Genomic DNA, 21,906 nt, shown 5'->3' with positions numbered 1-21,906 from the left:
GAGACTCGGCGTGGGACAGTGTCAGCGAGGGAAGCCCACAGTTGGGGAGAGCTAGGGCCCAGCCACAATGAGAAGACGTTGAGCTCAGCCAAAGGTCGAGCCCAACTCCTTTATCTAGTCACCGGGCCCCCTGCAGCCACCGGGCCCATGACACTTGTCCCGGCTCTCGCCCCCCTGTAGGTGGCCCTGACTGTCTGGAAAAATCCTATGTACAATGCTGCTTCCTGCCACTATAATGTAATTAGGAAGCGAATTGAGTCCCATTGGGAGAAAGTGCTATATGCAATAAAGTTATCATAGTGATGGTTGTGATGATCCTTATATTGAGATTTCCATTCTTTGCACTCAACATTACCATATTAGACTAAATTAAAATATACATTGTAGAAAACGACTAATAGATAATATTACATCAATTGATCATCTGCCTCCATAGACAAAGCAACTCGTTTAATGAATGGACAAATATTTCCAGAATCTCTGGCACCATAAGCCAGGTTGTTTAGAAAACATTACATTAATTTTCCCTTCTTCATCTTATACACTGTTTCCACTAGCAGAGAATATGTCAAACCCATACTGAGCATGAAAAGACTGTTACCCTGGTGATAAACGACTTCCCATTTCCAGTTTTCGCACCACAGCTGAGAATGTCACCCGCATCCCAATGATAGCAGCTGAAAGGGCTAGATAAAGCCAGTGGTGCACAATGCAAATGACTGCACAACATGTACTGCAAACTAGTACAAAATGTACAATATGCATGAAAGGGAAGGATGGAGGGTTAGCAGAGGGGGGATTACGGACAGCTAAAACCTTTTCCCATCGGCATAGAAATGGCAATTTATTCAAATCATGGCTAGCCTTTGTTTTCGGTGTTTGCACTGAAATTAGCTATACATTGAAAATAAATGTTCTATTCCTGCAGTTTTATACATAATATTACATTGAGCATTACTGTTTATCCTTGAAATAAATAGGTTAATGACCATAGCCATCGAATGCAAGTTACGGTAACTCGTGCAAAGGGAAGACTTCAACATCATTTGTTAACCATCCAAACATTTAGCAGTATGTGAATACCTATATAACAGGGTATGTCTCTTTCTGCCTGTTATGCAAGTCCTGCTAGCTGCAGGCAGTAACAGGTTAAATCTGTGGGCTTTTGACCCACATCATACTCCTCCTATGAGTGATAGAAGTAAGGTGGTGACTCATGGCCTGTATAAGCCTATGTGGTATAGATATAGACCATGAGCCCGCCCCTTCTTGTTCCTCTTAGGAAGGAGTGGCCAATTTAGTTTAGTCCTGCTCCTGCTCTGGAAGAGAGAGGAGGCAGAGAGCTGCCAGTCTCTCCTATGGCAGGATGAGCGTGCTCACCCTCAGGCTGAGTCCATAGAGGCGCGCGGAGGCTGAGGGAAAGCGGGTGCTTTCGCTGGCCTTAGTTTGCGCGGCATCCGGGTGCGTGTCTGGCCCTGCGCTCCGGTGAGCGCTCAAACTAAAAAAAATGTGTCGGCATGAGCCCATGCTAAAGCCGCTCTCATTGTGGCTGCAGGGGCTCACTGCCAAGTGTGAGCGCGGGTCAGCACCTAAGCGCTGACCATGCCCGCGGCCTCAGTCTTTAGACTGAGGGAACATCAGATTCAGCCACAGAAGCCCTGTAAGATCAGGGTCCCTCACCATTCAGAGGTCTGGGACCTCTGAGACTCTGCATCACTGTAAGGAGACAAGCAGTGGATGCCTGACATACAATAAAGACTCTTGTTATGACACTCCTGTCTAAGTATCAGTCCTTGGGAAGAAGGGAGAGAATGCATTAGTGGGGACGGACTTCTGGATACCGTGGAATCCTCTATGGCTGGAGGCGCTGAACACCAAGAGAACGAACCTAAGCCTATTCAAATCTCCATTACATCGCAGATCCAACTAAGCTCTCCTGGCCATAACAGGTATTGCAGCACACAATAGGTTGCCTAGGCTGTGCATCTCCCACTTTGGGGGGGGGGGGGTTGGAGAAACAGTGCTACACCTAATACATATTGGTTTAGTGTTTTGCTGTCTCTTTAGCAATGCATTATGTGAAATTCATTCGATATTCTGTGGCTCTAAATCAGATAAGTGCGTTAGTTTTGTGCAATCCCTACCTTGTGAGTTCTGCATTGATAGCATTTTTAGGACTCACTAAAGGTGATGAAAAAGGACACAGAGTTGACAGGGGTCCAGTGAGACAGAATTCTGAAACCCCACCACAGTTTGTTATTGTTGCGATTGGTATTATGATTTCTAACATGGAAGTACTATTTTACATTTATATAACATTACTCTTTGCCCTTTACCACACATTTTGCTTCATGTAACTAGTTAGAGAAAAAAAAAAAAAAAACACCTTTTTTTGAATTTCCAAAATGTTAAGTTTTCCATAAAGCTTGGTAAGTGCAGAATATAGAGTATACGCAGAGGGGGAAGTTCTGGGAAATTACATATATACAGTATTCTTTATACTGTAGTCAAGTAAAAAGCATGTTTAGTGTAATCACAAGGGACCAGCTGACTTGTGATTGCAACTTAGATCCTTCAAGGACGGGGGATATAGGGATCACCGCTTGTTTAGTGCAAAATTCCAGTGACAAAAGAGTTCTTCATGGCTGTAATAATAGTGTGTGCACATTCAGTAAGTACACAATTAAGAAAGTGCCTGTTCAGCTAATAGGTAAGTACGTACTGGAGCGGTGCTATCTTGGAACTATTGGAACAATGAGATCCTAGCAAAAAAGTAGTTCCTTATACAGTAGGACAGGGGGACGCAAACTTTTTTCCCTGCGCCCCCCTACCGGCGGTCCCCTCATTCCCGCGCCCCCCCTAACCCCCACTCACCTGCGCTCCAGCGCCATGACGTCACGTTGCCATTTTGACGCCGCGTTGCCATGGCGACGCAGGAAGGAAGCGCCGGAGCCTAGGTAAGTGAAGGTTTACAGAGGCCCTGCAGCTCCCCCTGCACTTAATTTAAGTGCCTTCGGGAAGCGCGCGGGGCCTCTGTAAACCCCGCGCCCCCCAGTTTGCGCACCGCTGCAGTAGGAAACACTTAAAGACCTCCACAAGTGGAATTAAAATTGGAATATAACTTTTTTTTTTTTTTTAAATCTTTTTTCCTTTATTGGAGACACATATAAAAATTACAGACAGAGGTTACAATCAATATGGTACATTTAGATTTGAGGATAGCGGAACTTGATTGTGAGGCGAGTCTGGGGTCTCAATAAATCGTTTTCTCGTTTTTTTGGTAAGAAAAGCAGGGGGGACTCAGGGAGGGGCGATAGGTGGGGATGACAGAAGAGGGGGAAGAGGTGGGGGCGGGGGGTAGTGGGTTAGTACTCCTCTCTCTCCGCCTCTTTAGTTGGTAGGCTATTTGTTAGGACCTAATCGGGGGGAAGGGTTCCGGAGCTAATCCATTGCTCCCATGTGTTATAGAATTGTGGCATTTTTTGTTTTAACATGGCCATTGAGGGCGCTTTTAGTTGCTTCCAGGCCGCCGCCACCGAGCACCTTGCCGCCGTAAGTATAGCAGAAGTCAGCCTGGCCGCGGGGGCTGGGAGATACTCTCTTGGTTTGCCCAGCACGTATGTCAGGGGGTCCAGGGGAACTTCCAGGTCCAGGGTTTCATCCAGGAGTTTTTGAACTCTGGTCCAGAACTGCTGGATCTCAGGACATGTCCACCAAATGTGAGCCATGTCGCCCTTTTGTCCACATCCTCTCCAGCACAGGTCAGTTGCGCCGGGGAAGATCTGGCTCAATCTTCTCGGGGTCAGGTACCATTGAAATAGTATTTTGTATATGTTTTCTTTTGTAACAGAGCAAATTGAAGTTTTAGGGGCTGTGTCCCAGATGTCCTCCCAGTCCTCAAGATCTAGTGGTATGCCGAGGTCTATGCACCATTTTTGCATATAAGTATGGGTGGGTGAGGGAAGAGAGTTCTCTATTATGCTGTAGATTGCTGTGATTAGCCCTTTCTGATACTCTCTTACTTGACAGAGGGACTCAAATTTGGTCAGGGGGGGGAATTTTGAGGTCGGGGATAGAGCTAAGGAAATGCCTTATCTGTAGAAATGCGAATATGGGGAGATGGGGGGCTGATAGTTTATTTTTGAGCTCCTGGAAGGACAGAGCTTCGTCATTCTCTAGCAGATCCGCAACCATGCTAATGTTTAGGTCCTGGAATTGACCGATCTGAGCTTGGGAGCACCCAGGAGGGAATTCAGGGTTCCCAAGTATGGGGGTGAGTTGGGAGGGGGTGAAGTTAGGCCGTATTTCCCTCTATTTTTGGACCAAATAGACAACGTGCATTTCATTGCTCCGAGTTCAAGTTTCTGAGGAAGTTTTTCCTTGTGCTCTGGGGACCATAGTAGTACTGGGAGAGGGACAGGGGACGCGTGACGAGTCTCTATTTCCAGCCAGCAGGCCGAGCTCGGAGGGTTGTTCCAAACCACTGCCTGCCTGAGTTGGGCCGCGTGGTAGTATCTGATCACGTCAGGCACCCCCAGTCCGCCTCTTGTCTTTGCTGCCATGAGCACTGACCTCGGGACTCTAGGTTTTCATTGTTTCCATATGAAACGCAGAATTTGCGTTTGTATATTTCTTAGTTCGGCTAGGGGGATTGGAACTGGGTGGGTTTGGAAGTAATACAACAGGCGGGGAAGGATATTCATTTTAGCAGAGACGATTCTGCCAAACCAGGAAATCTGGTATGTGTTCCAAGCTTCTAGGTCTCTCTTAATTTGGCTAAATAGAGGGGGGTAGTTAGTTTTGTACAGCGAGGAATACATTCTAGTAATTTTTATCCCTAGATATTTTATGTGGGTGGAGTTCCATTTATATTTGTAGTTTGATTGGAGAAGTCTCCATGTGGGCTCGGGGAGGGATATATTCAGTGCTTCGGATTTGTCCATATTTATCTTATAATCTGAAGCCTGACTAAATTGATCTAGCAATTTTTGCAAGTTGGGGAGGGAGATATGTGGGTCAGCTAAGGTCAGAATGACGTCGTCCGCGAAAAGGGATATTTTATAGTGTTTGTCGGCTATGTTTATGCCTGTAATATCTGGGTCATCTCTAACTTGGGCTGCCAGTGGCCAGGACTGCTGCAGCTGAAGTAGGGGCCCTTGGTTAGGTGCTGATAGTTTTTAATGTTCTGGAGATCCCTTGGATATATCTTTGGGGCTGATGTGGTGAGTATGTATGGATCACTTGTAGTGAGTTTGGGCTTGGGTGCGGGGGGGATGGGTGGGGGGGCTCTACATCTCTATCAGGGGGGTAGTGTGGAGGGGAAAGGGGGGGGGGGAGTACAGCTGTAGTTATACGACCTGAGTTCCGCGTCTTGCACCAGGGGGGGGGGCAAACGTCCGCGGAAAGTTTGTTGGGCTTGTGTCTCTGCCTTTGTAGAAATCCTGGAGCTGCTGAGTCCTCCTCGTTGGGGGTCGCGAGGTCGGGGAGGGGGGGGTCATGAGGTCAGGGAGGGGGGGGTCGTTCCTCATTGGGACAGCTCCGCGGTATTGGCCCTTTAAGGCCCCCCTCTTCGCCGGGGAGGCAGGACCGTCGGTGGTAGCGACGTATCGGGCGGCGGCCCTCGGGTCATCTTGTATGGGTCCCGCAGACGGAGGGATCTTTGGAGCTGTCTTCCGGTCGTCGTTCCACAGGGACCTCTGGTCTGTGATGGAGGTCTGCTGGTTCGAGACGGATGTCGGTGTGGAGGTGAACGGAAGGAGAGAGGTAAGAAGAGGGGTGGGAGGAGGGAGGGGGTGGGAGGCGGGGGGGGAGAGGGGGGTGGGGGGAGACAAGGATCAGGGGGGGGGGGAGGGGGAGGACACCCCTTGTGGGCCTTCGTTTGAGCGGGTTAGGGGATGCTATTAGGCAGAGATAGTGTGGGTGGGGCGGGTGTCAGGCAGGGATGGAGCATGATAGGAACATCCAGGCATCCGGGCCGGCCGGGAGGCGCGCTGCAGGACCTGCGGCTCAGTGGGTCTTTTGGCTGGCGAGTCTTTCTGAGGCTCTGGGCGTCTCAGCAGGTGCAGGTCGTGCTGCTCGGAGGGCGTGCTCCTCTCTTTCTTCCTCTCTTGGGGGGGTGATGCCGATAGTTTTGAGGAAGTCATTGATATCCTCCGGGTCGGAGATGGTGTAGAATCAACCGTTCCTCGGGACAATAAGTTTGAAGGGGAAGCCCCAGCGGTAAGAGATTCCGCGGTCCCTGAGGAGGGCTGTGAGGGGCTTCATCCCTAATCGTTTCAGGACTGTTGATCTGGATAAGTCACTGAATATCTGGATCGTGCAGTCGTCCATTTTGACATCCCCCGCTTTCCTCGCAGCCGCGGAGATTTTTTCTTTTGCTGTGTACACGTGGTATTTCACTATCACGTCTCTGGGGCGGTTAGGGTCGGGCGATTTGGGACCGAGGGCCCTGTGTGCCCTATCCAGCTGTAGTTCATGTTCGGTGAGGTCGGGGTCAAGTTGCAGGAACATCTTTCTGAGGTATGTCTGGATGGATTCGGTTGGGACTGCCTCTGGGATCCCCCTGAAATGCAGGTTCTGCCTGCGATCCCTGTTCTCGTGGTCCTCTATAGTGTTTTTGAGGGCAGCAATCTCGTGCCCCGTTCTGGACATGTCGTCCTCGAGGTTAGAGTGCGTGTCCGCGATGGTGGAGATTTGCACCTCCACTGCTTCTGTTCGCGCGGTTAGTGTGCTGATGTCGGATCTTATGTCCCGTAGGACCTTCTCAAGGTCTTCCATGAATCCCCTCTGCATTTTGAGGAGAAGAGCCTCAAAAAATGCTGGGTTGAGCTCCTGCTGGGCTGGGGTTGTTTGAGTGAACATCGCGGCCTCCGCGGCGTGCTCGTGCTCCTCGGCGCCATCTTGTGATTCCGAGGCTGGCTCCATCAGGCGCTGGGTCGGCTGGAAAAATTTTGAAACGGGGTTCTGCGGTTTTTTTTGTTGCTTCCCCGCCATGCCTGGATACTTTAAGAGGGGTGCTGGGCACTTTTTGGGGGAAAATTGCGCCGTCTGGGGTGCTATTTTGATATCTTTATGGGGAGGGTGTCGGGAGCTCTTTTCCTACCCTTCCATTCACGGTGACGTCACCGGAAGTCTCCTCCTGGAATATAACTTTTAATAGTGATAGGATAAAACAAACCTAGAGTGAATAACATATAAAACCTGATGGAGCAGCGACTGTGTGATTGACTTACAGTATAGAATCCTCAGTACAAGGGCAAATTAGGACATCATGCTGCCCCACTTTGCCCTTATACTGAGGATTCTAATACTGTAAGTCAGTCACACAGTCGCTGCTCCATCAGGTTTTAAGATTTTATAAGTTATTCCCTCTAAGTTTGTTTTAGCCTATCACTATTAAAAGTTATATTTTAATTTAGTCCAATGTAATTCCACTTGTGGAGGTCTTTGAGTGCATCATATAGTATAAGAAACTCATTTTTTGCTAGTATCTCATTGCACATACAGTAAAGATATCCCGTTCACATTTTTATATCTGTGAACAACATGTTGGTCTCACAATCTCCAATAAAGCTAAAGTATTTGGAAGAGGTACTGTACTAGTGGTAAATCAAATGTACATCATTAACCAGGGTTACACCCCCTTATAAATATTATGCGTCACACTGTCCCTCAGAATAGACCATGTGGAGAGGGAGGAAGTGGAATTCTTGGGGCACACTAGCCAAAGATAAACGACCAACAAGTGGTCAGGAAGAAGAACATATTTCTATTTGGAAAATATTGATTGAAGCTTTGTAATTTCTAGGTTACCAATGGTATGAAATACAAAAGGTCCATACCAGTGGTTTCTAACCTTTTTTTGGTTAAGGAACCGTATAATTATATTGTGAAATTCTGCGGAACCCCAACCCTCTCTAATAGCGTGTCTGAGATCAGATGCATTGTAAATTCTTCTCTATTTGTCACAATTTTCGAATGAACTAAAAATTGCATGAAACCCTTTACAGTAGGTATGCCCGGGGAACTCAAAGGTTCCTAGGAACCCTGGTTTAAAAACACTGGTCCATACATTAGCAGTGCTATTTAATGTATATTTAACCGATGACAGCTAAAAGATATGCATATGAAATGTTGCTAGCTGCTGGTCAATGTGCAGATTTATTTCACAGATATCAACACCTTAACCTTAAAAAAGGAGTTTGCATACGGTATTGTAACTTTAATACGTTACTATATAAATGTAGCACATGTTCCCCATCCCCCTCCCCCTTTGGGAGATTTAGTCATGGCTATTGCTTGGTGTAGTGCTAGTTACCTGGTTGGCACAGGAGAGCTGAGGTACCCGCGATGGTATGGGGTAATACAGGCAGACTTTTAGGGATTCCTCTGGTTCTTCTTCTTGGGGACAGCGCCTCCAGACATAGGGGGCTTCAGCAAGGCTAAAAAGGTGGTCCCCGCTATGACAGTCCTTACCAACAATACTCCCACCACACAGACTGCTGCGGAGCCAGAAGTATAAATGAGGATGATATTTATTACAGCAGCCGCTGCGGTGTTGCTACAGCGAATGCTTTAGTTGATAAGGTTTAGACACTACCTTCCTATAGCTCGAAGAGGGAGGGCCCAGCACATGCACCACCACTCCCGTCACTCAGAAAGTCAGCATGAGGGGGAAAACCTCATAAGACAGCATGTCACTGTCTTAATAGAACTTACATGACAGGGTAGGTAGAGAGCTTGCTGGACCAGCCACTGAGATATATATATATATATATATATATCTCCAATAAAGAATCACTTGTGAGCACATTCACATGTCTTAGACATGTCTGCACCCCTGCCTTTCAACCATTATCACCAAGCATACAGTGCTCCCGCTGCAGAAAGGGATTCTGGGAAATGACATGCAAATGAGCACACGTGTCACCTTTTGCCTGGAATATCCAGTCACATGGAGCCCATTTAAGCTGATGCATCGCCATTCACACAGCATCGCCGTTTGTACTTTCTTTGCTAGTCCCACGCTGTGCGAACGGCGATGCATCAGCTTAAATGGGCACCCCATACCGGGGCCAGTATCTCAGGAAGCAGGGGTTCCCCGGACCTGAAATCAACGTGGTTCTACTCCAGAGACCCCCTGCTCACATACACTAGTATGTATGTATGTACACACACACACACAGCTCGACAAATTCTAAAAAACCCACTTGTCCGAAACAAAAAAAGTCACTCACCCCCCGCAGAAAAACTCACCCCCCCCCTCACGAGTCTTACCTGCGATGGTTCCCGGCATTTTCCTGCTTCTCCTCTGCAACTTGCGACTGTCTCCCTTGAAAATGGCTGCGCGGCGTCAAATGATGCAGCGTTGCCATAACAACGGACGGCACGTTTCGTCAGGCGATGTCAAGTTTTCATGGCAACTTGATGCTACGTAGCGTCCGGTTGTCATGGCAACACGGCATCATTTGACGCCGCGCAGCCATTTTCACGGGTGCTGCAGGGAGACACTTGCAAGTTGCAGAGGAGAAGCAGGAAAATGCCGGGAGCCGCCGCAGGTAAGACTCGCCAGCACGCAAAATGCTCTTCACTTGTGGACTACGACGTTACTGGAATTCATTTAAAAATAATTACTCTGTGAAAGAATATCTGTTTTTTTTTTTCAGCCTTTGATATATTCCTGTACAAGGGAAGTACCTCAAGCCCTCCTGGAAACGGGCCAGAAGAAGGGACACCTTGTGGCTCAAAACTATAAGTTCAAGATAAATAAGGTCATTAACACATTCGCTTTTATTCATCACGTAGGAGGAGTGCTAGGAATGCATTGTTCCTCTTAGATTATTTGGGACTTTTTAAGGGAAAGTCCCTTATTCCTATGTTTACATATAGGCGATTTCCTAACCCCCCAAAAATTCAAAATCAGCATAAATGCTAAACTTTTATTCTATCCCCATTTTCTAAATAGTGCTTTGCCTTAGGACACCTCCCGGCACCGAAAAACACCTTACAGTTCATTCAAGTGAATGGGCGGGAAGGTGCTTTCCTGCACTGCAAGGTGCCTTGTGGTAAAGCACCACTGGTAAATACTTCCGATTCTGCCTTCTTACATATGTCACTAAGATGTACAACACTCTGTGTCACGTTTGTGTGAAAGCAGAGTGTCATATTAGAAGGAAGTTATGCTGTAGTGTGGTCATTTTAGTCAAGATTATGGCAACTGTATTTATATGCGAAGAAGGGCATATCATATAGGGGGAGGGGGTTGTTGTCAAATGTCATTCACGTCAGTGACAGTGAACGCTTGACAGGGTGCGTTACCCCGCAATGGACCATAGTGAATCTCCCCGTCAAGTAGCAAAATAATGGTGTGTGAGAGAGAAATAGGTATAACATGTAAGCCAGTTGGAAAGGGGTGTTATTTGGAAGGGGAATTATAGAAAAGAAATGGAAGGAAAATTTGCTTTGTTAGAAGCCACGTTGAAAGAACAATACCAAATTGTACACTTTGGTGTTTCACTATCTGACATGACAACAAAATAATAAAAAGTATGTAGTTATAGGCAGTACTTCCCATGTAATAAATGAAAGTCCTATTGTAAGAATAGGTGCACGGGAACTGTGGAGGGACCCCTAGTAACCGCCAAAACAAACAATAGAACACAACTGGTGTCCCCAGCACTATTATATAAATTAATGTTTTGGTGCATTTTAAATAAGTCATTTTGTTTAATACGTTTTAGAAAATCTGTGCCATAATGGATAGGAAATCCAGATCATAAACTGTATTTTGGCTCACTGCTCTATTTCTTGTTCTTGGCTGCATCATGCGTAACACACATTTGGGTATTTCCCACTATATGTCAGGGAACTCCTTCTTTTGCCACTCCCCAAATTGTAAAGTAGTGCACATGGGGAAACATTTGAGCATTTGTAGCATTTGAGCATTTGAGCAGGAGTTTTATGATAATTCTTCAGTTTAGTTCAGTTCCCCCTCTCCTCCCAAATTGCCTCAATTCATGTTCCCCCATTAATTCAGCTGCAGCTTCCGATGCGTTGAACATTAGTGAGGCTATAATTTGCTTCTCTATTGGGATTAGTTAGCAAACATATTTTGTACAAAATAAAACAGTAACTATAGATACAGCGGATGGAAATTGTCCTTTCACAGCAAAGGAAACAAATGCTGTCACACCTGTTGCATTTGTGTATCAACAAAAAAATAGCACAAACATTTCACTGGTTTTTTTCCTTTGCAATAAACATCAATAACAAATCTGCTGTGGTTTCTAACAGTTTCTGAACAGAAACTTGTTAGTGTAGACCACACCCAAATAAGTAACAGAGCTCTGAATGATCTTTCTAACTAATATAACATATGAGTTAGACAAATAAGTTAGGTACGAATATAACATGAGTTAGGCACTAGTATAACATACATAAGGTAGGTACTAATATAACATACTTTAGCGAGATACAAATATAAAGTAACACAATATATTAGGCACTAGTATAACATACATAAGGTAGATACTAATATAACATATATTAGTTAAATACTGCTGTAATGTAAAGTAACATATGTAAATTAGGCACTTATATAACATACATTAGTTAGGTACTTATATAGCATACACCACAAAAATTCCACAAATAATAACACAGTTTAACCCATTGGTCCCTATTCAGTTTAGTGAGTGGGTGGTAAGACACAATTAATGATGCAATAATCTCCATACAAATGAATGAAAAAATGTAAGCGTCCAGAGCCAATGTACTCATTGGATAGAAAGCCTTTAGGTTGTCACAAGCCAGAAGTGCAAAATAGTATTCCACAAAGTTTTTTAAAAAAAGAGTTAATTCCTAGGTGATAAAACAGGTGAAACTCCAACCTGGGGCTGCCTTCAATCACATACTGGGCTGTGGTGTTGTTCCCTTTATGGGGGATGCATGAATCTTACTAGATTGTTAAGTGTGCATTACTTTGCTTATTATTATGTTGCATAGGGGCTGGAGAGTGGTTTGTTCATAGATCATGGTACATATTGATAAACCAACAAATGTAAAGCTTAGCTTTTAGCTCTCACGTGAGATTATGGGGTGAGGTGGAGGCATCCTTGGGGTGGAGCCTCGTCTGTTTTATTACATAGGAGCCTTGGATATCCAAGTTTACTAGATATTAAAAAACTTGGGGTATGCTCCTCTATGCTGGTTAATTATTTTTGTAACTTTATAGAGAAGAGTTTTTATTCATTTTCTTATACAAAGATAATATATAAGAAGTTCTGCTTAGCTGCTTTTAAAATATAAAAATAAACCGTTAAGACAAAAGTAGCATATACAACCACGTCTAATTTCTATGTTGTCAATGAAATGAACCAGAATATGCAAAATATATATATATTCCCCTCCTCTGGTTACCTTATATGCCCTAGTTCTCTTTTAAGAGGACATTTTTACCTTCACAGAAAACATCATCAGCTTCTTCCTCATGGAGAGCACACTCTTCCTCTAGACACTGCATCTTGTCTAGAACTCAGCAGGAGCAGCTTCTGAGCCAAGTGCTCAACAACTGCCTGAGGAGGGATGTGTCTTTCAACTAGTTTCCTGACAGCAGCAACATCCGCATATGTTCTTAAGAAAACAGCTCATTAAAAAAAAAAGCCTGTCTTTTTTAGATTTTTGTGGTTATGACTAACTCCGTCACTGCTAGAGAGGCGAGTAACACGTTATAAAACAATGAATGGGTTAAAGAGGAGAATGCCTCAATGCTAACAATGGAAGTTAAACAATATAATCCAACACTTTGTCGAAATGAGTAATGTTGCTAAACCTTAATGAACAAACCTTTACATGCGTAGCTAATGAACCTTAATTCACCATCACACAGTGATGATGCAGCTAGATTCATACTTAATAAACTGTACAGTGCAGATGCAGTAGCGGAATGAAGAAAGAATACTGCATCACTACTAAAGCTACAGGATTGTTAGATAATGCACAGCAATGGAAAAAAAAGAAAACCTAGTTTGTTTATTTTAAGAAGACCTTGGAAAGCTTGTTTTTCATTAAAATGTTGCACTTACAGTACACCTGGAAAATGTCACTAGGAATCATTATGACCCGGTCACCCAAGTGTCACTTCAATGACCTGTAAGGTGGCTTTTTGAGCTGGAAAAGCACTGCTTAGTAACTATGGCCCTTGATGTCTTTACAACATATTGAGTAGGGGCCTAATTGAGGTGCACTGTTACATGGTGTATGAGCATGTGTGTACAATAATGTACATCCATACATACCTCAACAATACCTTGATGTATGCATGGCTATACATGAGGGCAAATATGTTATGTTACCTAAGGTAATTAGGTAATGGACATCCTTCATTTATTTTAATTGTACATGATTAATATAAATAAAATATTAATTAATATTTGTTGAAGTATGTATGGATATATATTATTGCACACTCATACATTTTTGAGTCATTATTCCATTATACACCATATAATTAAGTGAAAACGTTAATAAATGTTGTGACAGGGTGAAGTCATGTGCTGATCATTATGCCTGGCAAACATATCTGTGAATAGAGATTAGTCAGTTAGAGGGTTAAACCAGTCAGAGCTACCTGGCAATCAGAGCTGAATTAAGGCAGCTGTCAGGTAGCTGTATAAGGTGCTAGACCTGAGCAGGAAGTAGAGAGGTTGTCCCAAACCAGGAAGTACACCGGAGGCGCTGCTCCCCCCAGACAGAAGATTGCCACAAGCAAGCCTGCTGGACACAGCCATGTCTAATAGGGACTACTAACATCGACAGACAGTCGGTATCCTGTAAGCCTAGCAGGTGAGCAGCACAACAACAACAGGTAACAATGAAATCTCCCAGAGGGTGGGGGAACACCTGTTACAATAGCAAGATTTTGTTTTGAAAATCTCAGTTCATAACGCTACCTTAGTAACAAGCCTTAAAGTTTGACCAATGCGCATGTGCAATGTATTGGAAAATGCAGCTAATGTAGGGATGGTGGTTTTGCCATCAGACTTTATGCATATTAGTTTTGATGATTCCTGGTAAATGAAGGAAAAAATAATGTCACAATGATGAAGGAAAAGGTAACGTGATGTTATTTCCCCTCATTTAGTGCACTTCTGAGGATCTACCCATAGTGAGCTGCAATTAGGGAGGGCTTCATCTCTCTACATACAGCAAGACTCCATCCCCTAACAGTGCCGGTGAGAGGGGGACCTCCCCCCTACCTTCCTCCTCCCCCCTACCTTCCTCCTCCCCCCTACCTTCCTCCTCCCCCTATTTTCCTCCCCCCTATTTTCCTCCCCCCCTACCTTCCTCCCCCCTACTTTCCTCCCCCCCTACTTTCCTCCCCCCCTACTTTCCTCCCCCCCTACTTTCCTCCCCCCTACTTTCCTCCCACCCTACTTTCCTCCCACCCTATTTTCCTCCCCCCTACCTTCCTCCCCCCTACCTTCCTCCCCCCCTACCTTCCTCCCCCCCACTTCTCGCCCCCCCACCTTCTCGCCCCCCCCACCTCTCGCCCCCCCACCTTCTCGCCCCCCCACCTTCTCGCCCCCCCACCTTCTCGCCCCCCCACCTTCTCGCCCCCCCCCACCTTCTCGCCCCCCCCCTTCTCGCCCCCCCCCCTTCTCGCCCCCCCCCTTCTCGCCCCCCCCACCTTCTCGCCCCCCCCACCTTCTCGCCCCCCCCACCTTCTCGCCCCCCCCACCTTCTCGCCCCCCCCACCTTCTCGCCCCCCACCTTCTCGCCCCCCCACCTTCTCGTCCCCCCCTCCACCTTCTCGTCCCCCCCTCCACCTTCTCGTCCCCCCCTCCACCTTCTCGTCCCCCCTCCACCTTCTCGTGTCCCCCTCCACCTTCTCGTGTCCCCTCCACCTTCTCGTGTCCCCCTCCACCTTCTCGTGTCCCCCTCCACCTTCTCGTGTCCCCCTCCACCTTCTCGTGTCCCCCTCCACCTTCTCGTGTCCCCCTCCACCTTCTCGTGTCCCCCTCCACCTTCTCGTGTCCCCCTCCACCTTCTCGTGTCCCCCTCCACCTTCTCGTGTCCCCCTCCACCTTCTCGTGTCCCCTCCACCTTCTCGTGTCCCCCTCCACCTTCTCGTGTCCCCCTCCACCTTCTCGTGTCCCCCTCCACCTTCTCGTGCCCCCTCCACCTTCTCGTGCCCCCCTCCACCTTCTCGTGCCCCCCTCCACCTTCTCGTGCCCCCCTCCACCTTCTCGTGCCCCCCTCCACCTTCTCGTGCCCCCCTCCACCTTCTCGTGCCCCCCTCCACCTTCTCGTGCCCCCCTCCACCTTCTCGTGCCCCCCTCCACCTTCTCGTGCCCCCCTCCACCTTCTCGTGCCCCCCTCCACCTTCTCGTGCCCCCCTCCACCTTCTCGTGCCCCCCTCCACCTTCTCGTGCCCCCCTCCACCTTCTCGTGCCCCCCTCCACCTTCTCGTGCCCCCCTCCACCTTCTCGTGCCCCCCTCCACCTTCTCGTGCCCCCCTCCACCTTCTCGTGTCCCCCTCCACCTTCTCGTGTCCCCCTCCACCTTCTCGTGTCCCCCTCCACCTTCTCGTGTCCCCCCTCCACCTTCTCGTGTCCCCCCCCCCCTTCCCACACCTTCTCGTGTCCCCCCTCCACCTTCTCGTGTCCCCCTCCACCTTCTCGTGTCCACCCCTCCACCTTCTCGTGTCCCCCTCCACCTTCTCGTGTCCCCCCTCCACCTTCTCGTGTCCCCCTCCACCTTCTCGTGTCCCCCTCCACCTTCTCGTGTCCCCCCTCCACCTTCTCGTGTCCCCCTCCACCTTCTCGTGTCCCCCTCCACCTTCTCGTGTCCCCCCTCCACCTTCTCGTGTCCCCCCTCCACCTTCTCGTGTCCCCCCTCCACCTTCTCGTGTCCCCCTCCACCTTCTCGTGTCCCCCTCCACCTTCTCGTGTCCCCCCTCCACCTTCTCGTGTCCCCCTCCACCTTCTCGTGTCCCCCTCCACCTTCTCGTGTCCCCCTCCACCTTCTCGTGTCCCCCTCCACCTTCTCGTGTCCCCCCTCCACCTTCTCGTGTCCCCCTCCACCTTCTCGTGTCCCCCTCCACCTTCTCGTGTCCCCCTCCACCTTCTCGTGTCCCCCTCCACCTTCTCGTGTCCCCCTCCACCTTCTCGTGTCCCCCTCCACCTTCTCGTGTCCCCCCTCCACCTTCTCGTGTCCCCCTCCACCTTCTCGTGTCCCCCTCCACCTTCTCGTGTCCCCCTCCACCTTCTCGTGTCCCCCTCCACCTTCTCGTGTCCCCCTCCACCTTCTCGTGTCCCCCTCCACCTTCTCGTGTCCCCCTCCACCTTCTCGTGTCCCCCTCCACCTTCTCGTGTCCCCCCTCCACCTTCTCGTGTCCCCCCTCCACCTTCTCGTGTCCCCCCTCCACCTTCTCGTGTCCCCCCTCCACCTTCTCGTGTCCCCCTCCACCTTCTCGTGTCCCCCTCCACCTTCTCGTGTCCCCCCTCCACCTTCTCGTGTCCCCCTCCACCTTCTCGTGTCCCCCCTCCACCTTCTCGTGTCCCCCCTCCACCTTCTCGTGTCCCCCTCCACCTTCTCGTGTCCCCCTCCACCTTCTCGTGTCCCCCTCCACCTTCTCGTGTCCCCCCTCCACCTTCTCGTGTCCCCCTCCACCTTCTCGTGTCCCCCCTCCACCTTCTCGTGTCCCCCTCCACCTTCTCGTGTCCCCCTCCACCTTCTCGTGTCCCCCTCCACCTTCTCGTGTCCCCCTCCACCTTCTCGTGTCCCCCTCCACCTTCTCGTGTCCCCCTCCACCTTCTCGTGTCCCCCTCCACCTTCTCGTGTCCCCCTCCACCTTCTCGTGTCCCCCTCCACCTTCTCGTGTCCCCCTCCACCTTCTCGTGTCCCCCTCCACCTTCTCGTGTCCCCCTCCACCTTCTCGTGTCCCCCTCCACCTTCTCGTGTCCCCCTCCACCTTCTCGTGTCCCCCTCCACCTTCTCGTGTCCCCCTCCACCTTCTCGTGTCCCCCTCCACCTTCTCGTGTCCCCCTCCACCTTCTCGTGTCCCCCTCCACCTTCTCGTGTCCCCCTCCACCTTCTCGTGTCCCCCTCCACCTTCTCGTGTCCCCCTCCACCTTCTCGTGTCCCCCTCCACCTTCTCGTGTCCCCCTCCACCTTCTCGTGTCCCCCTCCACCTTCTCGTGTCCCCCTCCACCTTCTCGTGTCCCCCTCCACCTTCTCGTGTCCCCCTCCACCTTCTCGTGTCCCCCTCCACCTTCTCGTGTCCCCCTCCACCTTCTCGTGTCCCCCTCCACCTTCTCGTGTCCCCCTCCACCTTCTCGTGTCCCCCTCCACCTTCTCGTGTCCCCCTCCACCTTCTCGTGTCCCCCCCCACCTTCTCGTGTCCCCCCCCACCTTCTCGTGTCCCCCCCCACCTTCTCGTGTCCCCCCCCACCTTCTCGTGTCCCCCCCCCACCTTCTCGTGTCCCCCCCCACCTTCTCGTGTCCCCCCCCACCTTCTCGTGTCCCCCCCCACCTTCTCGTGTCCCCCCCCACCTTCTCGTGTCCCCCTCCACCTTCTCGTGTCCCCCCCACCTTCTCGTGTCCCCCCCACCTTCTCGTGTCCCCCCCACCTTCTCGTGTCCCCCCCACCTTCTCGTGTCCCCCCCCACCTTCTCGTGTCCCCCCCCACCTTCTCGTGTCCCCCCCCACCTTCTCGTGTCCCCCCCCCACCTTCTCGTGTCCCCCCCCCACCTTCTCGTGTCCCCCCCCCACCTTCTCGTGTCCCCCCCCCACCTTCTCGTGTCCCCCCCCCACCTTCTCGTGTCCCCCCCCCACCTTCTCGTGTCCCCCCCCCACCTTCTCGTGTCCCCCCCCCCACCTTCTCGTGTCCCCCCCCACCTTCTCGTCCCCCCTCCCCCACCGCAGCTGTTTGCTGCCGCCCAGTAGGGGCCTGCAGGACCCCCCACGTGTCTTCCCTCCCTCAAAGCCACCCTAGGCCTCTGGATTCTTAGTTCCCCTCCCCAGGCCCTACCGGCAACCCCCTCACCGGACCTGACCTGACCATCAGCAAGATAAGTATTTTTATAATATGTATTGTTTTTTTTTTTTTAAATATGTACTGGGGGAGTGGAGGTATTTTTCATGTGTATTGGGGGAGTGGGGGGCTTTTAATTGTGTATTGGCCGGGGGGCAGACATAACTCTAGTCCTGGGCCCCGGGAAATTTGTCTGTGGCTCTGCCCCCTAGTAAGAGTAAAGAAAACACTTGGTTGACAAACACTTCTCCATTCAGAGGCTGCTGAAATATTGAACTTGTAATTCATTTCCCAACCAACAAAAGCAGCCAAATCCTTGCTATGAGCATGGTATGATTTCTTTAGAAAAGTCAATCAGACTGTTAAATTATTTACAAAAAGGTGTTCTGGCTGGCTATGTGGGATTGCACCTTTAAATGCTTTTCTTTCTAGGACAAAGACATAAAAAATTTTTTTACTGGGTCCTCCAGTTCGTTACAGTTGATTAACTCTGTGGATCATAAATGAACATAGAAAGTCCATAGCAGTGGGGAAGAAAACGTCCTGGGTATTATTACTGTACTTAAGGCAGGGTCAGACAGAAATCACAGGTTGTGCTTAATGTTAGGTCTTATTTACAGTGGGAGTCTGCAGTGAAACATTTTCAAGAACAAGCCTCCTGTTGTGTACTCTCGTGGACATCATATTCCGAAACAAATGTTCTTAGTAGATTTTGCCTATTCTCCAGGGAGGATATGTGCATTGCCTGCATAACTTCAACTCTCAAATGGATTAAAGAATCACAGTTTCGGATTCATGGAATTGCGATGTGCATGATACCAGATACAGGACACGTACAAAAGCAGCCATGTAAATAAATGGTTCTCTTCGCATGATCATTTCTATCATACTTTGATCATTCGACACATGTAATATTTATTTTAATACATTTGTGCTTTGCTTCTGATCATAGAAACAATAACAATTCATTACTATTCTCTACCTAATATGTTGAATACATTTTGATCACCTAGCAACTAGTTAAAAGAAACGCTGCAAGAGGCAATATAGCGAAAACATGTTCTTGCATTTTACAGTTAATAAAAAATATAACACATCTCCTGTTTTTAACCTTTGCAGTGTTGGGGACTGGTGACTGCAGAGAGTCACCGTTATTGCTCCTGGAGTGGTCACTTGACAGAAGTGGAAGGGGAGGGAATGTTCATCGGGCTGGCTGCTCCATTGGAGTGGTCAAGCCGATCACCCATAAGAAAACTCTAATTTGCCTATGACTGTTATACCTGGTTTGTTATAAGGGCACTGAAAAGGTTAACTAGCTATTCTGCATTGTTCCTTCCTACACAACATAGCAGGATACTATCCTTAATCCTTTCTTCTACCTACTTCCAACCCCTACCGTATAATTTTCTGAAGCATTAATAGTACAGCGTTGGATCAGCCCTCAGTGCTGAGCAATTCAAGTTGTATTATTGAGAGAGCTACTTTAACCAAAAGGTTGCAACTAAATCCTCAAGATATATTACCTCATGGTTATTGCACAGCGGTATTTTTTGTTTATTTTAGTTAGGCACTCGGTGGGTCTCCCGGCTGCAAAACAAAATAGCACTAGAATAATGAATGGCAACTTGAATTGCTTGCAATGCAATGTTGGGTCAAAATTCCAGTAAAACGTTATGGTTACAGTATGATAACAAACCAACTTAGACCTATTTTGAAACTTGCCCCAGAGTTTTTATGGCATTATTATGGCCTTGTTGAAAAAACATTAAGGGAGGAACAAGTTTCCATTTATGTATACAGGGCCATATTTACTATTCAGTACTATTCCACAAGACACATTCTGGTACTGGAAGACCCATTGTGATCCATACACTTAAATGGTCCATAAGCTGTCCTCCGGCACCAGAAAGTGTCTTATGGAATAGCACTTAACTATTATTTACTATCATGTACACAATCTCACTATAGCAATGATGTCAATTTTGGAGCATTACAGTAAAGAAAAAATGACACTTGCGATAAGACTTACTAAGCAGACTTCTGCCATAAGACACCTTCTGGTGCCAGAGGACATTGTGCAGCCTATTCAAGTCAATGAGCTTTAAGGTGTCTTTCAGTGCTGGAAGGTACAGTATCTGAGTGGATATGGGCCGGAATGGTACAAGAATAGTTTACCAAACATATATTGCATTAGAAGATGTCGTGTCTTTAAGAGACTGGTGGATAAGAAAGTTGAGGGTTCAAAAAAGAGTGTTCCATGTAGAGCAGGTGGCTATTAAACTGCTAATCTCAAGTGCTAATATTTGGATACTTAGAGCTATATTGACTATATGTTTATATAGCGCCATCAGGTACATAGCGCTTTACAATACACGTGACATAATATTATATACAATGGGAATAAGCGCTTCAGACATAAAACAATAGGAAAAGACGTCCCTGCCCCAAAGAGCTTACAATCTAAGTGTAAATATAATCCTTTATGGTGTATTTATTGAATAGGCCATAAGGTGTCTTTCAACATAGAAGATGACTTATGGATTGTCAATTCCTAGTAACTTTGGCCCTTCATTTGGAGGACGAAATCCAAGTAGGAAACACAGAGGGTGATTTTCTGCTTCTCCAGAGCAGGGACGACTGCTTCATAGCATATTGAATAGAAAGGTCAATAATGAAGTAATAATCCCCTCAGAACAGGGCATTACTGGCCAATAATGCCCTGGCTGGAAGCGTTGAAGGCCCGAGGCGAAGCTGAGGGACTTTAACCCAACCAGGGCATTATTGGCCAGTAATGCCCTGTTCTGAGGGGATTATCATTATTATTATTATAGGCTAAATGTAGGCTTTTTTTTTAATTTTTCATATAAAAAGATACATTTTTGTTGTCATTGATTTTTATCAGTGTATATACCTGTGTAGGAAAAAGTAGTAAAGTAGAAGATGAGGGTGTGGAGGTGGAGGGGGGAGGTGGAGGTGGTGGGGGGGGAGAGGTGGTGGGGAGGGAGAGGTGGTGGGGAGGGAGAGGTGGTGGGGAGGGAGAGGTGGAGGGGAGGGGGAGGGGGAGGTGGAGGGGGGGGGAGGGGGAGGTGGAGGGGGGGGGAGGGGGAGGTGGAGGGGGGGGGAGGGGGAGGTGGGGGGAGGGGAGGGGGAGGGGAGGGGAGGTGGAGGGGGGGGGAGGGAGAGGTGGAGGGGGGGGAGGGAGAGGTGGAGGGGGGGGAGGGAGAGGTGGAGGGGGGGGAGGGAGGGGTGGAGGGGTGGGAGGGAGAGGTGTGGAGGGGGGGGAGGGAGAGGTGTGGAGGGGGGGGAGAGGTGTGGAGGGGGGGAGAGGGAGGGGGGAAAGAGGTGAGGGTGAGGGGGGAAGAGGTGAGGGGGGGGGGGGAGAAGAGAGGTGAGGGGGGGGGAGAAGAGAGGTGAGGGTGAGGGGGGGGGAGAAGAGAGGTGAGGGTGAGGGGGGAGGAGAAGAGAGGTGAGGTGGGGAGAGGTGGGATGAAGTGGGGGGACTGTGATATTAACTACAACTAAATAAAAAGAAATACAAATTACCTTACAGTAGCACTGGCAATAGATGTGGTTAGAAACATTACTTTGTTGCAAGCAACAAAGTTACCAGTTGGGAGACACAGCTTCTGACAGCCCTAGCAGCTGTGAGAGAGAGAGAGGGGGAGAGAGGCTGCTTATGCTGCCGTGATCAGTGAGGAGAGCAGGGCTGCTGCAGTTAAGTTTTAAACTTGCCGTTTTTTTCAGTGCGAGCCCCTGCATTTCTGATTTGATGTGAGTTGTCAAATTCCAGGCATTACTGAATGAATAATTCCTGGAATTCTGACCAATTAGAGAGCAGGGATTTCAGTAATGCCCAGAATTTAGCAGCTTTA

The 21,906-nt window shown here is 48.5% G+C and overlaps 1 protein-coding gene across 3 annotated transcripts in view; it reads right to left on the bottom strand.

The window, feature by feature from the left end:
• RIPOR2 (RHO family interacting cell polarization regulator 2) overlaps positions 1–21,684 on the bottom strand; it is a 141,083-nt gene extending 119,399 nt beyond the window's left edge. For 2 of the 3 annotated variants that reach the window (XM_075585568.1, XM_075585571.1), the window contains exon 1: positions 12,457–12,587. In XM_075585568.1, coding sequence (XP_075441683.1) covers positions 12,457–12,520 — 64 coding nt within the window. In that variant the 5' untranslated portion in view covers positions 12,521–12,587. Of the gene's footprint in view, positions 1–12,456; positions 12,588–21,577 lie in introns of those variants that run through there. The other variant, XM_075585570.1, reaches the window with a different exon arrangement.
• Positions 21,685–21,906: the final 222 nt, after the last annotated feature.

The sequence above is a fragment of the Ascaphus truei genome, chromosome 2, assembly GCF_040206685.1.
Source record: "Ascaphus truei isolate aAscTru1 chromosome 2, aAscTru1.hap1, whole genome shotgun sequence".
Lineage (NCBI taxonomy): Eukaryota > Metazoa > Chordata > Amphibia > Anura > Ascaphidae > Ascaphus > Ascaphus truei.
This window is presented reverse-complemented; position numbering and strand designations above follow the sequence as displayed.